The 13,261-nt window shown below is 39.2% G+C and overlaps 1 protein-coding gene and 1 pseudogene across 8 annotated transcripts in view; both read left to right on the top strand.

Annotated features, from left to right (window-relative positions):
- MELK (maternal embryonic leucine zipper kinase) overlaps positions 1-13,261 on the top strand; it is a 129,394-nt gene that overhangs the window by 15,648 nt on the left and 100,485 nt on the right. For all 8 annotated transcript variants that reach the window (XR_006210534.1, XM_042964413.1, XM_042964414.1 and 5 more), the window contains exons 5-8: positions 278-421; positions 2,091-2,159; positions 3,932-4,024; positions 8,573-8,671. Coding sequence is in view for 7 of the 8 variants with exons in the window: in XM_042964413.1 (XP_042820347.1) it covers positions 278-421; positions 2,091-2,159; positions 3,932-4,024; positions 8,573-8,671 (405 nt within the window). In the remaining variant the exon portion in view is untranslated. The remainder of the gene's footprint in view (positions 1-277; positions 422-2,090; positions 2,160-3,931; positions 4,025-8,572; positions 8,672-13,261) is intronic.
- LOC102961696 lies at positions 1,253-1,896 on the top strand (annotated as a pseudogene).

The raw sequence follows: 13,261 nt of genomic DNA on the forward strand, positions 1-13,261 counted from the left end.
AATAAACATTAAAAAAAAAATCACAGTGTTAGTTGGTTCTACTTCTACTTACTGGTCATCAAACTGCTTGAGACCAAGAGCTGTTGTTCTGTGTCCTGGAGTAATTGTTGACCTGTTTGATCGTGACAGTGTATTTTTGACTATTCTTCACTTGGTTCCCTTGCCTATAAGTTGAATTAAAGATATCTCTGAGTTAAGTATAATTTTTTGTTGTAATTCCTCTGAAGTGATTTTTGTCAGTAGTAATCATACCTGCATGCCTCTGTTGTTATTGAAGTATTGCCCCGGAGGAGAGCTGTTTGACTACATAATTTCCCAGGATCGCCTATCCGAGGAGGAGACCCGAGTTGTCTTCCGTCAGATAGTATCTGCAGTTGCTTACGTGCACAGCCAGGGTTATGCTCACAGGGACCTCAAACCGGTAAGTGACTATCACAGACGCTCACCTGAGAGTTCAACGTCATTTACCAGTTTTTACTAGTGTTCTACAGGTTCTTTCTGTTTAGGGTCTATCTTGGCTTTGCTTCTTTTTTTGTTCCACTCATAATGTGTCGCTTTTCTTTCTTTTCTTTTGATTGCCGGTAGGCTTTTTTGGATCTACCTAATTGTTGATATTCTGTATGTCAGTTGTGGGTGACGTTATGAATGTCTTTGTAATCAACTGGGGAATATAAACTTCAGGATTTTATCTCTAGGAAAGAAGAGTTTTGAGTGTTTTCTTTGAGAATATTGTCATTGAGAGTATTTTCCCTTTAATACTCTTTTCCTAACCTCATCTTCCTTTAATTTTAATTCCATTACATCTCAGAGAGGAATAGTTCAATGGAATGAACAGACACTAATTTTCAAGGACAGAATAAAAATGCAAATACTTTTAAGTCTGCAGGCTCTGACTAATATGGATGGTAGTGAACATGGATTTTATGTTACTTGGTATTAGGGCCAGGAATCTAGAATTGGTTGACAAAACATGGCAATGTTACTTTCCTTTTGCCTCTGTTTATACACAGCCCTCTGATTTGAGCTCATTCTTTTGGTTTGGCACACATTGTGTTTGCTTGTAGTTGAATCTCAGGGTACCACAGAGGGGATGGTTTATGCCGAAGTGTCTCAAGGGGAAGCAGAATAGTTCTCGCCATTCCTCCTCTTTCCCTTTCCTTACTTCTTGTCATTTCATTCTTTTTTAGTGATTTTCATTCTGTTGTTCCCAGGCTGCTTGGTATAAACGATCTTAAATCTTATCTATTGGTTTTGCTGCTGCCTGGACTGCATCACACAGAGCCTCCAGCAGCAGGGCCTGCAGGCAGAGAATGTAACTGTGACAGAGGGCTTTAGAAGAGTGGAAAGTGCTTATTTTATGGAAGCAGAGGTCTGCGTTACATTTACTGAATTTGGAAAAGTGTAAAATATTTGTAACTTTGTTAGTGAAAAGCTAGATAGCTCTGTTGTCATCAGCCAGTTCCATTTGCATCATCCTCCAGCTTCTGTTGAATATCTAAGATGGCAGGCCTGTCTTATTGCCAACGTGTGGTGCAAAGCTCAAGACGTCTGTAACCTTATTGGCCAAACCCCAGGAAAACCTTTATTCATCAAAGAAGAAACAATAGAATGGGAAGGCCAAATAGATGATCCCCAGTCATCCAGACTCTCAAGTTCATTAACTGTACAGCCAAAAATCAAAAGTGCAGCAATATATGCTGCTTCAGAAGTATTCATAACTGTTGAGGTAAAGGGAAAGAGAGGAAAAAAAATCTCTGAAATTCCAACCAAAATATATTGTGTTTGTATCTTTTTATTTTTGTCCTTTTTATAATGTTTGCTTTTGTCCTGAATATATATATATATATATTGTATAATGTATAAAGTATTTCCCCCCCAAAAGGTGTCACTCCTTGAATAAAGTCCCACAGAATACTCAAGTTTACTTTCTATTTTTAAAAACTTACTATGGGAAATACTCAGGAAATAAATGTCTTATATGTGGAAAAAAAAATCTTGTTCATTTAGAAACTGTTTTTAGAAATGGCTACAGGTAGGATGTGATATAAGGAAGTCAATATACAGTTATGAAAATATCTTTGTTTCCCCAGGAAAATTTGTTGTTTGATGAATATCATAAATTAAAACTGATTGACTTTGGTCTCTGTGCAAAACCCAAGGTAAGTACAGAAATAAAAATGTATTTATTTCCTTTGTAAATATACCTTTTTAAGGTATTATCTTGCACTGGCTTCCACTTAGCCTTTGTTGAGCGTGGTTGCATCCATTGAGAAGAATGTTAAATTGCATCCCCTTTAGAAGTTCTCTAGATGATTCGAATAGGTAGCCAAGATTGAGAACCACTGCTCTAGGTCCAGGGTTGGCCCTGCTGAAGCCCCCATGGATGTGCTGTGAGAGAATTTGCAGTGCTGAGGTGACATGAGGTCATTACAACATGAATTCTGAATTGATTCTGTGTTTGCAGTTTGAGTATGTTGCCACTAGGTGAAGCTTTTGTTCATTTAGATAGGAGTTTTGGGAATTTAGTGCAAATCTATTCTTTGTTATCCAAATGGTTCTATAACTAATAGTTACGTTTTGAGAGGCAATCCTCTTTCCTTATAAAAGAAGAAGGAAAAAGTCCATATGCACTATTAAATGTATATGGGTATATATTTCCTTAATTTGCACCCCACAGTTTACTGGCGTTCTCCAGCGTACCTTCTCTTTGAGGTGACTTTGAACTTTCCAGCTGCGCTGTCTGCAGAGCTCCTGTGTGACTGCCTATTGGAGGCTTCCTCCTGAGTTCTCTAATGATGGTACTCACAGTCTCTAAAATGAGCTGTCTACACTCATTAGGAATGTTGAAATTGCAGACCTGTCTTAGCCCTTTGTAGTCCCATGATTATTTCCTGCCCCAATCAGAATTAGCTAAATGCAAAGGGAAGCAGATTTTGCCCCTTCGGCTGAATGTCTGATTCTTTCTGATTTTCCTCTCCTTCCCTTGGCTCTTCAGAGATTGTCAGTGGAGCCTTGTGTCTGGGAGCCAAATGCTCTCTGGCATTTTTTTGATCGGCAGTCGTATAAAGATAAAACATACTTTGAGCAGATAAACTGGTTTAAGTCATGTTCTCCACAGGAGGCAGTGGAGAAGGTTTGTGACAGACTCCATTAGCTTTTATTTATGGCTGCCACAGATTCGACCCACACAGACACCATCTGAGAAAGCAGCTTTGGCTGGGAGAGGACTGCCTCTGCTTTCTGCTGAGAAGTTCACTTCTGGGCACGTTGTTGCAGTTGTAAATGAAATTTCGCAGTTTCACAAGTCATTTGCCAGTTGTAGGACTACACAAATGTTGGGTAGTCGTATCATGTTCATTATGTCTTGATGTTTCTGTGCGAGAGCAGAGGATGTCGAGCAGATTCTCATTTTCACAGATCTGGAAGTTCAGGTGTTTTTTATTTGTGTTACGACTGGGTCTAGGAAACAGACTCCTAAGGCACTGTTCTATGTAGCAGATTCCTCTCTTCCCTCTAAGGAAAGAGAAACTTTTCTGTATTTGTAAAGATTTGATATTGGAGATAGAGTCCAGAAAAGAAATAGTCCTTTTTCTTTGAGTACTTGGGAGTGGGCAGACATGGGTGCTTGGATGTTTGTTAAGCTGATTATTTTGTGAATGGATGTCTAGGAGAGTATGAACCTGACTTGATTGAGCTAAGGGGAAGAAGATTTTGTTCATGCCAGGTTGTAGTGGTATTGGAAATCCAGAGAAGAGTAAACTACACGTGTTTGCATGCATATAGCATAGTATGGGGTTGGCTGCACAGAGTCTCTTATTCTTTGAGATAATTCTTCATCTAGTTTCTCTCTGCTTGTGCCAAAGGAATGTTTATCAAGGTTTCAATTTCTTCAGGTGTAATTAAGGAGTATTTCATTTTTTCTTGTTGGCAGGGTAACAAGGATTACCATCTTCAGACATGTTGTGGGAGTCTTGCTTATGCAGCCCCTGAATTAATACAAGGCAAATCATACCTGGGATCGGAGGTAATTATTCATTGATTAATTCAGTATGTAATCAATATACATTTATTGGTGACCTGTAGTGAGTCAGTCATTGTGCACTGGGGATATTACAATAAGGTAAGAAATAATCTTGTTAATCAAAGAGTTCAGTTTATTCAGAGAGTAAGACTTAAAGTAACACATGAAATGAATAACTTGCAATAAATATAATATATATTTTACTTATGAAGCAAAGGTATATTTCTGGTGTCCTTGTTTTGGTTACTTTCGTGTTAAAACAATATGTAGTTTAGACTGGTTAGCCCAGCCAGGTAGAGCACAAGGCCAGAGTTGCAGCCTCAGTTTTCAGAGATGCTTCCTGGTTAGCTCTGAGAAAACTTGGACTTTGTTCATAGCCAGGTAGTTATCTGAGGCCAGCAGTCCTTTGCAGGAGGCCCAGGCTCAGAAGGCCTGGGCACTGCCTGTTTTACTTACCATTAGCTACTGCGAGCCCGTCAGTCCTTTCCGTTCTGTGGAGTACTAATACTGCTAATATTAGTATTATAAGACAAAGTTGAGTTATCAAAAGCTCAGGAAATGCTGGATTGAATAATTTTTTTAGTTCAGGATATCTCTAGATCTTTAATATGTTCTCATCCAATGTGATCCTCTGGGAGGGGAGCATCACAGATAGCAGCTGGCCTTGATTTTACTTGCCTACAGAGTCCATTTTTTATGTGCTGCATCTTTTTTGGAACTAGTGTTATGTTGGAGAAACCTTGACATATGCCCACTTACTTAATTGTAAAAAGAGAAGATGGGAACTGACTTCTTTTGGTGATTTTTGATGTGGATATAATCTCAAACTTATAGAACAGTTGCAAATATGGAATGAGGAACTTCTGTATACATTTAGTCCTATTCACAGTTGTTGGCGTTTTTTTTCATTCTGTTTGCTTTTTCATTCTCTTTCTATGTTTGTATATATGCATACTCTTTTCTTAACCAATTAAGAATAAGTTTTAGACATTATTCCCCTTTATCATTAAATACTATGTATATATTTCCTAAAAGCAAGGGCTTTCTCTTTTATACCTACACTATAGTTATCAAAATCAGGGATTTAACATTGATACAACTTATTTAATTCATAATTCATAGTCACGTGCTGTTAATTGTACCACTAATGTCCTTAGCTATATTTTCCCTCCAGTCCAGGATTCAGTTCAGGATCACGTATTGCATTTAGTTGCTGTGCTCCTTTGGTCTGCTTTTTCATTTTATGAAAAAAAAATTTTTTTTGAATGTTTATTATTTTTGAAGAAGAGAGAGACAGAGTGTGAGCAGGGGAGGAACAGAGAGAAAGGGAGACACGAAATCCAAAGCATGCTCCAGGCTCCGAGCTGTCAGCACAGAGCCTGACACGGGGCTCAAACTCACAAACCATGAGATCATGACCTGACATGTCCGACCTGACAAGTCGGATGCTTAACTGCCTGAGCCACCCAGGCACCCCATCCTTTGGTCTTCTTTAATCTGGAAGAGTTCCTTATCCTTTATCTTACTTGACCTTGACATTTGTGAGGAATCCACTTATTTTGTAGAAAGTATCTCAATTTGAATTTATCTGATGCTTATGATTAGATTTAGCTTATGCCTTTTTGGCAAAAATACCACAAAGGTGATACTGTGGCCTTCTCAGTGCATCATAGGAAAAGGAACAAACTTTTGCTGAGCATTTATTATAGTCCTGGAATCATGCTAGATCCTTTTATTGTTCAGTTGTGGTATAAATACATATTACATAAAATTTACCATCTTAATTTTCTTTTAACTATCTTAACCATTTTTAAATGTACAGTTCAATAGTGTTAGGCACATTTAGGGGCACCTGGGTGGCTCAGTCGGTTAAGTGCCTGACTTCGGCTCAGGTCATGATCTCATGGTTGGTGAGTTTGAGTGACCCATCAGGCTCTGTGCTGGCAGCTCAGAGCCCAGAATGTGCTTTGGGTTCTGTGTCTTCCTCTCTCTGTCTGCCCCTCCCCTGCTGATGCTCTGTCTCCCTCTCTCTCTCAAAAAAAAAAAAAAAAAAAAAAAAGAAATAGTGATAGGCACTTTTATATTGTGCAAACAATCTCCAGAGCTCTTTTCATTTTGCAAAATGCAACTCTATACCCATTAAATAATTATTCTATTCTTCCTTCCTCCCACCAGTGGCAGCTACCCTTCTATATTCTGTCTATATGAATTTGACTACTCTAGGTACCTTATATCGTGGAGTCCTACAATATTTGTCTTTTAGTGACTGGCTTATTTCACTTCACACAGTATCCTCAAGACTCATACATGTTGTAGCATGTGTCAGAATTGTTTTCCTTTTTTTTTTTTTCAAACATTTGTTTATTTTGGGAGAGAACGTGCGTGTGCACAGGGGAGGGGCAGTGAGAGAGGGAGAGAGAGTCTCAAGCAGGTTCTGTGCTGTCAGTGCAGAGGCTGACATGGGGCTTGAACCCACAAACTGTGAGATCATGACCTGTGCCGAAATCAAGAGTCAGATGCTTAACTGACGGAGCCATCCAGGCGTCCCAATGCTAGATGCTTTTTATAATTTTCATTTAAATGAAATCCAAAAATCCTTTGGAGTGAATACTGTTATTCATTTCATTAAAGTAAGAAGTTGAAGAAACTGAGGCTCAGAAATTGCCTTCACAAGGTCACACACCTGGTAAACAACAGGTCAAGATTTGAACTGAGGGAGGCTTCACTGCATACCTGTACATTCTCTTTCTCTCTCTCTTCTAAATTATATGGTAATTTTTTTTAAGTAGGCTCCACACCCAATGTGGTGCTTAAACCCACGACCCTGAGGTCAAGAGTCACATGCTCTACCAACTGAGCCAGCCAGGCACCCCAATAATTTTTAATAGAAGTTTAAAAGCATTTTTAACCGCTTTTATTTTAATTTTTTAAAAGTTTATTTATTTTGAGAGAGAGAAAGAGAAAGAAGGAGGGGCAGAGAGAGAGAGAGAGACAGACAGACAGACAGAGAATCCCAAGCAGGCTCCATGCTGTCAGCACAGACTCCCCCCTACACTGACTTGATCTCATGGTCTCATGAGATCATGACCTGAGCTGAAACCAAGAGTTGGATGCTTAGCCAGCGGAGCCACCCAGGTGCTCCTTTCCTTATCTTTTTGTTTAACCTCAGATATAACCTCTCTGTTGACCTCTTCTTGTGGCATTTGATGAGGCCATGCTAGCCCAGTATTTCCTGTGCAGCCTTTTTGCTTTGAATTGAACACCCTGGTCAAGGGTGCCATACTATCCAGGCTGAATTTATAGATCAATTATTTGACATCTCTGAGTCATAAATAGTTAATTTCTGACCTCCTGCAACTGGGAAGAAAAAAATGAGGTGTTTGCCTGAAAGTAGATCATTCACTTGGGGCATCTTAATAATTTGATGTGACTTGGTAGACAGGACTAGGCATTAGATTTGGGTTACTTAGTATAGGTATTACTTAGATGTGATGCCGCTTGAGTTATTTTAACTCTTGTTTCTCTCCTCTTCCTACCCCTCCTGCCTTAAAAAAAAAATGCTGCTCTTTTTACCTCTTAAAATTTTCCTAAGGCTCAAGTGATAGTGGGAGCTGTGATTTCTCCTCAGTCAGCAGCCGTGTCATTATTGACTAAGGCCAAATACCACTTGAATTAGTAGTTCGTGCTTAGGACTCACGGGACACATGGATATCTTATACAAAGGTTAAGCTCCTTTCTGGGATTTTGAGATTTGTAGGGGTGTTTGTGCTGGCAGGCTAATTTCTAGCTTCTATATTTGAGAAGTCAATCGTTGAACTTTATTAAGTTTTCTTTACGTAGAGAGGAATTTACAGCACAGCTTAGTTACATTTGTAGGTTATCAGTAGTAAATTTTAAGGCTTGTTTTGACATCCTCATGCATGTTTATATAACCCTCAACAGCACTACAGAATTGTCTTTCAGAATCAGAGACCCGGCCTCATCTCCTTTCTTTTTTTTTTTTTTTTAATTTTTTTTTTTTAACGTTTATTCACTTTTGAGAGAGAGAGAGAGAGAGACAGAGGGTGAGTAGGGGAGGTTACAGAGAGAGAGAGAGACACAGAATCTGAAGCAGACTCCAGGCTCTGAGCTGTCAGCACAGAGCCCGACGTGGGGCTTGAACCCATGAACTGCAGATTCATGACCTGAGCCCAATCAGATGCTCAACCAACTGAGCCACCCAGGCGCCCCTCATCTCCTTTCTTATCATACCCAATCCAGCCTAGCCAACTGGGGATTATTTTCTATTGAACATTACAGTCCAACACTGGGAGAGAGTGCACTGAACTAAAAGTCGGGAGACCTACCTGGGTGGCCTGCCATTGACTGGGTGACTTTGAACAAGCCTTCCTTTCTGGGCTTTAGGTTCCTTGTCTGTAGAACGAGCAGGTTGAATTGGATGATCTCTGCACCATTTTTCAGCTCTGTGAAGATTCTGTTAAGTGTACTGTCGCTTAATATGTCTGTAATATGTTCTCAATTTTTAAAAAATTATTTCTTTCTCCCACTCAGGCAGATGTTTGGAGTATGGGCATACTCTTATATGTACTTATGTGTGGCTTTCTACCATTCGATGATGATAATGTCATGGCTTTGTACAAGAAGATTACGGTGAGTGTTACAAGGCATGCATAGAATTTCACTGTAACAGTTCTGTTAACTATTTGCTTCTATTTATAAGGCAAAAACAGGCAGAAGTAATGTATGCTGTTAGAAGTCAAGATGGTGGTTACACTTTGGAGGAGGGGAGTGATTGGAAGAGGGGTATGGAGGGGGATTCTGTTCTTTCTTGATCTGGATGTTGGTTATGTGTGTGTATTCAATTTTTGAAAACTTGCCATGGTGGACCCTCAATACGTATACTGTTCTGTATGTATATTATACTTCTGTAGTAAAATGCTTAACAGAACAAAAACAAATGGGAACACAAACATGGAAGATGATTTTTCTGGTAACAGTTTTTACTTTGTATCCTGAAATGATACCTTAGTAAGTTACTGTGTTAAATCACATTTTTCTGTTGGGTTCTGATAAAATAAGAAACTGCTTCTTTTTGAAGGTAACATTTGGCTTTAAGGTTTAATAAAACCATAGTTAAGAGTGCTGTAGGCTTTGTTAAAATCATATATATCAGAGACAGAAAGATTTGTGGTTGTGGGGCTTGGGGATGGAGTGGCAGTGGGGAGTAACCGTTAATGAATACAGGGTTTATTTTGGGGGTGATGAGAACATCCTGGAATTATATGGTGGTAATGATTGCACAACTTTATGAATATAAAAACTAAAAATCACTGAATTGTACACTTTTAAAGGGTGAATTTTATGTTTGTGACTTAAATTCAATGTAAAAAACCTCTCAAAACCATATATACCAAGGAAACAGTAAAATTCATTTTAAAGATTTAACATTCAAAGCAAGCTAACACAAGAAGATATCTAAAGAGGAAGAAAGAACACCATTTTGTATCCCTGGCAAACCAGGATCAGACCAACAGGGCAACTTCCCTGTGTGTGACTTGAATTCAGTTCTGTTGAACAAATATTTCCTGAAGGTCTTCTTTGTATAAGATACTGGAAGGCATGAACAAGAATCTGTGAAACTTGTTCATTGTCCACCAGGGCCTGATTTCTTGTTGGAGACAGATACAAGGTTATCTAAAAAGGACAAAGGGTCAGGGATGCCATATTATTACAGAGATATAAATGAATGAGATACAGGAATGGGTGAGGGGTTTGGGAGAACATGTTAGAGGAAGTGAGGTTTGAGCAAGGCTTTCATAAGGGGTAGAAGTGCTTCAGAAAGGGATGTGGGAGAGAGCATGTTTGGTAGAGTAGACAGTATGAGCAAAGACAGAGGATAGGAGAAGCATGGGGGAAGATGGTCGGATATTTTATGTGGCTGGACCACTGGGTCTCTAGCACCCTTTAGGTAGGGAGACTACCTAAATCAACTCGCATTTTGGGGACACAGTACACTGAATTGAAAGTGGTAATCCCAGTTGGCTCATTGCTTGCCCTATAGAACAAGTTTAAAGGCACTGAGTTCAATATTCAATTTTTAAATTTACTTAATAGTTATTTCCTATATCCCCTTCTCCCAGAAAAACCTTTAAAATCTATGCCAAAATTAGAAATGGAATTGTAGTAGTTTCAACTCCTCGAAGGCTAGGAGTTCTAATTCTGCAGAGTCAAATGGAAGTTAGGTCGACATAGCTGTTACCACTGCTTTGGGGAACTGTGTGCATATGCTTCTTCTTGGGAAGGAGAGATGGATGAGGCAGGAGGCTGGAGGCCAGCTTCCTGGGGCTGGGTGGGGTAGCCAAGACAGCCTGTATTTCCTCCCATCCCCTCTCAAGAAGCCCCCGCTAAGCTTCGCAGGGTAGCAGTTGTTGCTTTGGCTGAACTCGCTCACTGTGGCCACAGTTCTGACTACAGAGAGCCACACCCTACTGTGTCAACAGCAGGATACGGGAGAGAGTAGTGTTAGGATCGCTTCGTAGCCTCAGCTTGCTTTAACAGAAGTAGAGTGGGAAGGAGGCTGGTCTTTGGGCAGTTCAGCAACAATTTTCCAGTTACGCTTTTTTAGAAAAATATTAGGTTGGCCTCTTCAATTATTCACTCTTTTTGCTACTCTTTTCTGTAAAGCAGAGCTATGTTTCTCGCTCTGAAAATAATTTTAGTATTATAAGCTACTAGTATATTTTACTACACTCTTTTTTTGGGCATTCCATGACAGAGAAATAAACTGACAGACAAATTTCTCCAAAGATGAACTGGAATTGGATCTGTTAGGTGGTGTAGCATGAAATCTTACACCTTTTAGAATTCTAGAAAGTGTGGGGACACATAATCATAGAATTGCACTGTTGGAAAGGATCTTATAAATCATGTTTTCTCACCTCTGCTTTTTGTTTCATATTTAAATCTTGACTAAAACATCTGCCTTAGCTTTGTCCATGTAATTTCTCTCAGGGTGGGGGAAGCCTTAGATACTGGATGTAGAACGGTGGTTCACAACACTGGCTGCACATTAGCCTCACTTGGCTGCTTTAAAATATATTGGGTCCAGCCCCCAGAGCAATGAAATCAGAATCTCATTGGTATTACTAAAGTCCAGGATCTCTGCTTTCTGTCTGTGGCCAGAATTTGGCAAGTTACTTTGCCTTTCTGAACCTTAGTTTCTTCCCCTATAAAATGGGTAGAATGATAGTTTTTACGGTATAGGGTGGTTAGGGTTAAATGAGTTAAGCCATGCACAGTATTTAGAGTAGTGCTAAGTAAATGTTAGCTAGTATTATTAACATACCTGTCTAAATTTGGTTTGCCAGTATTTTGTCCAGAACTTAAAATTTGTTCAGAGATTAAGATGTACTTTTCTTTCTCAAACTGTTTTATTTGTTTGTTTTTGTTTTCAATGTTTTATTAGCCACATAAAGTTAATTGAAGGGTTTTCTCCCATTTACTGGTTTTTTTTTTTGTTTGTTTTTTTGTTTTTGTTTTTTGGCGGGGGGAGAGTTTAAAATTAGTACTTTTAGTTCCTTTGGTGTCTTATGGAATGTGCTTGTAAGTCCATCTCCACCAGGGTCTTCTTTATGGGAAGCTTTTGAAGTAGTGTGTAAGTCTGATCAGAAACTTTCCAGTGGCTGCTTTTTCATCTCACTCCAAGTATAAGCCACAGGTTGCGCTGTAGGCTGTAGGCTTCAACCCTTGTGAACTGGCCTCCTATTAACCTCAGTGCCCTCATCACCTACTATTCCCCTCCTCACTTGCTCCGTGTACCTGTACTCCTTGTTTCTTTTCTTTCCTCAGTGGTTACTTGAATGCGCCAAGCATGCACCTGCCTCAGGGCATTTGCACTTGCTCTTTCTTTCACCTGAAATCGTTTTGTCCCATATGGTTGCTTTGTGCTCTCCTTTCCTTCAGGTCTCTATTTGAATGTTCTTTAATTAGAAAGGCAACCCTACACTGTATACTAACTAACTTGAATTCAAATAAATTTAAAAAAATAGAAAGGCAACCATTCATGTGTGTTTGTTTGTACTTTTGTTTATTTATTTTTTTTATTCATTCATTCAGTGTTCTTTCAACTTTTGAAACAATTAAATATTTATTGAAAACCTAATCTGTGCAGGCATTTTCTAGATACTTGGAATATATCACTGAGTAAAACAGATGGAAGATCCCTGCCTTCATGGAGTTTATATTCTGGTGGTAGGGATATAGAAAAAAAACAATAAACACACTAAATAAGTAAATTATATTAAAAGATGCTACTTGCTTTGGGAAAAAGAAAAAAAATTGAGCAGGGTAAAGAGTAATCAGAACAGATTCGGGAGGTATGGAGGAAAAGGGGGGCAAGTTGCATTATTAAATATTAAGTAAGGTGGTCAGAATAATCCTCACAGAGGTGAGATTTGAGCAAGACTTGAAGGAGATGAGAGTGTTAGTCAGTGGATATCAAGGAGGAGAATGTTTCAGGCAGAGGAATTGGCAAAGACCACTAGCTAGAAGCACCTACTGTAGTCCAGGGAGGTCAAGAGCGCTGGTGTGATGGACTGAGAAATCAGGAGAGTCGTAGGAAATGAAGTCTCAAGAAATAGGATATCCAATTGTCATTGGGCTTCATAGCATGTCATAAGGACTTTGGCTTTTTCTCTAAGTGAAACAGGGAGCCATTGGAGGAATTTGAGCAGAAGGGTGATGTCTGGTTTAGGTTTTAATAGGATCATACTGGCTACTGTAGGAAGCAAAAGAGAACTAGGGAGACCAGTTAGGGTATTGTAGTAATATCCTACAGATAAGAGATGGTGGTGAGAATGGTTGGATTCTGGGTTTCTTTTATATTAAAAAAATGTATTTAATTTAAAATGTAATTAAAAAAATTTTTTTAAAGTTTATTTACTTTGAGAGAGAGAGAGAGAGAGAGAATCCCAAATGGGCTCCATGCTCAGCACGGAGCCCAACATGGGACTCAATCCCACAACTGCAAGATCATGACCCTGGGCCAAAATTAAGCACTGAACCACCAAAAAATTATTTTCGCTTTTATTTTTTTAAATGTATTTATTTTTTAAAATTTATTTATTTTTGAGAGAGAGCATAAGCAGGGGAGGGGCAGAGAAAGATGGAGACACAGAATCCGAAGCAGGCTCCAGGCTCCGAGCTGTCAGCACAGAGCCTGACGCAGGGCTCAAACCCATG

The sequence above is a fragment of the Panthera tigris genome, chromosome D4 (assembly GCF_018350195.1).
Source record: "Panthera tigris isolate Pti1 chromosome D4, P.tigris_Pti1_mat1.1, whole genome shotgun sequence".
Classification (NCBI taxonomy): Eukaryota; Metazoa; Chordata; class Mammalia; order Carnivora; family Felidae; genus Panthera; species Panthera tigris.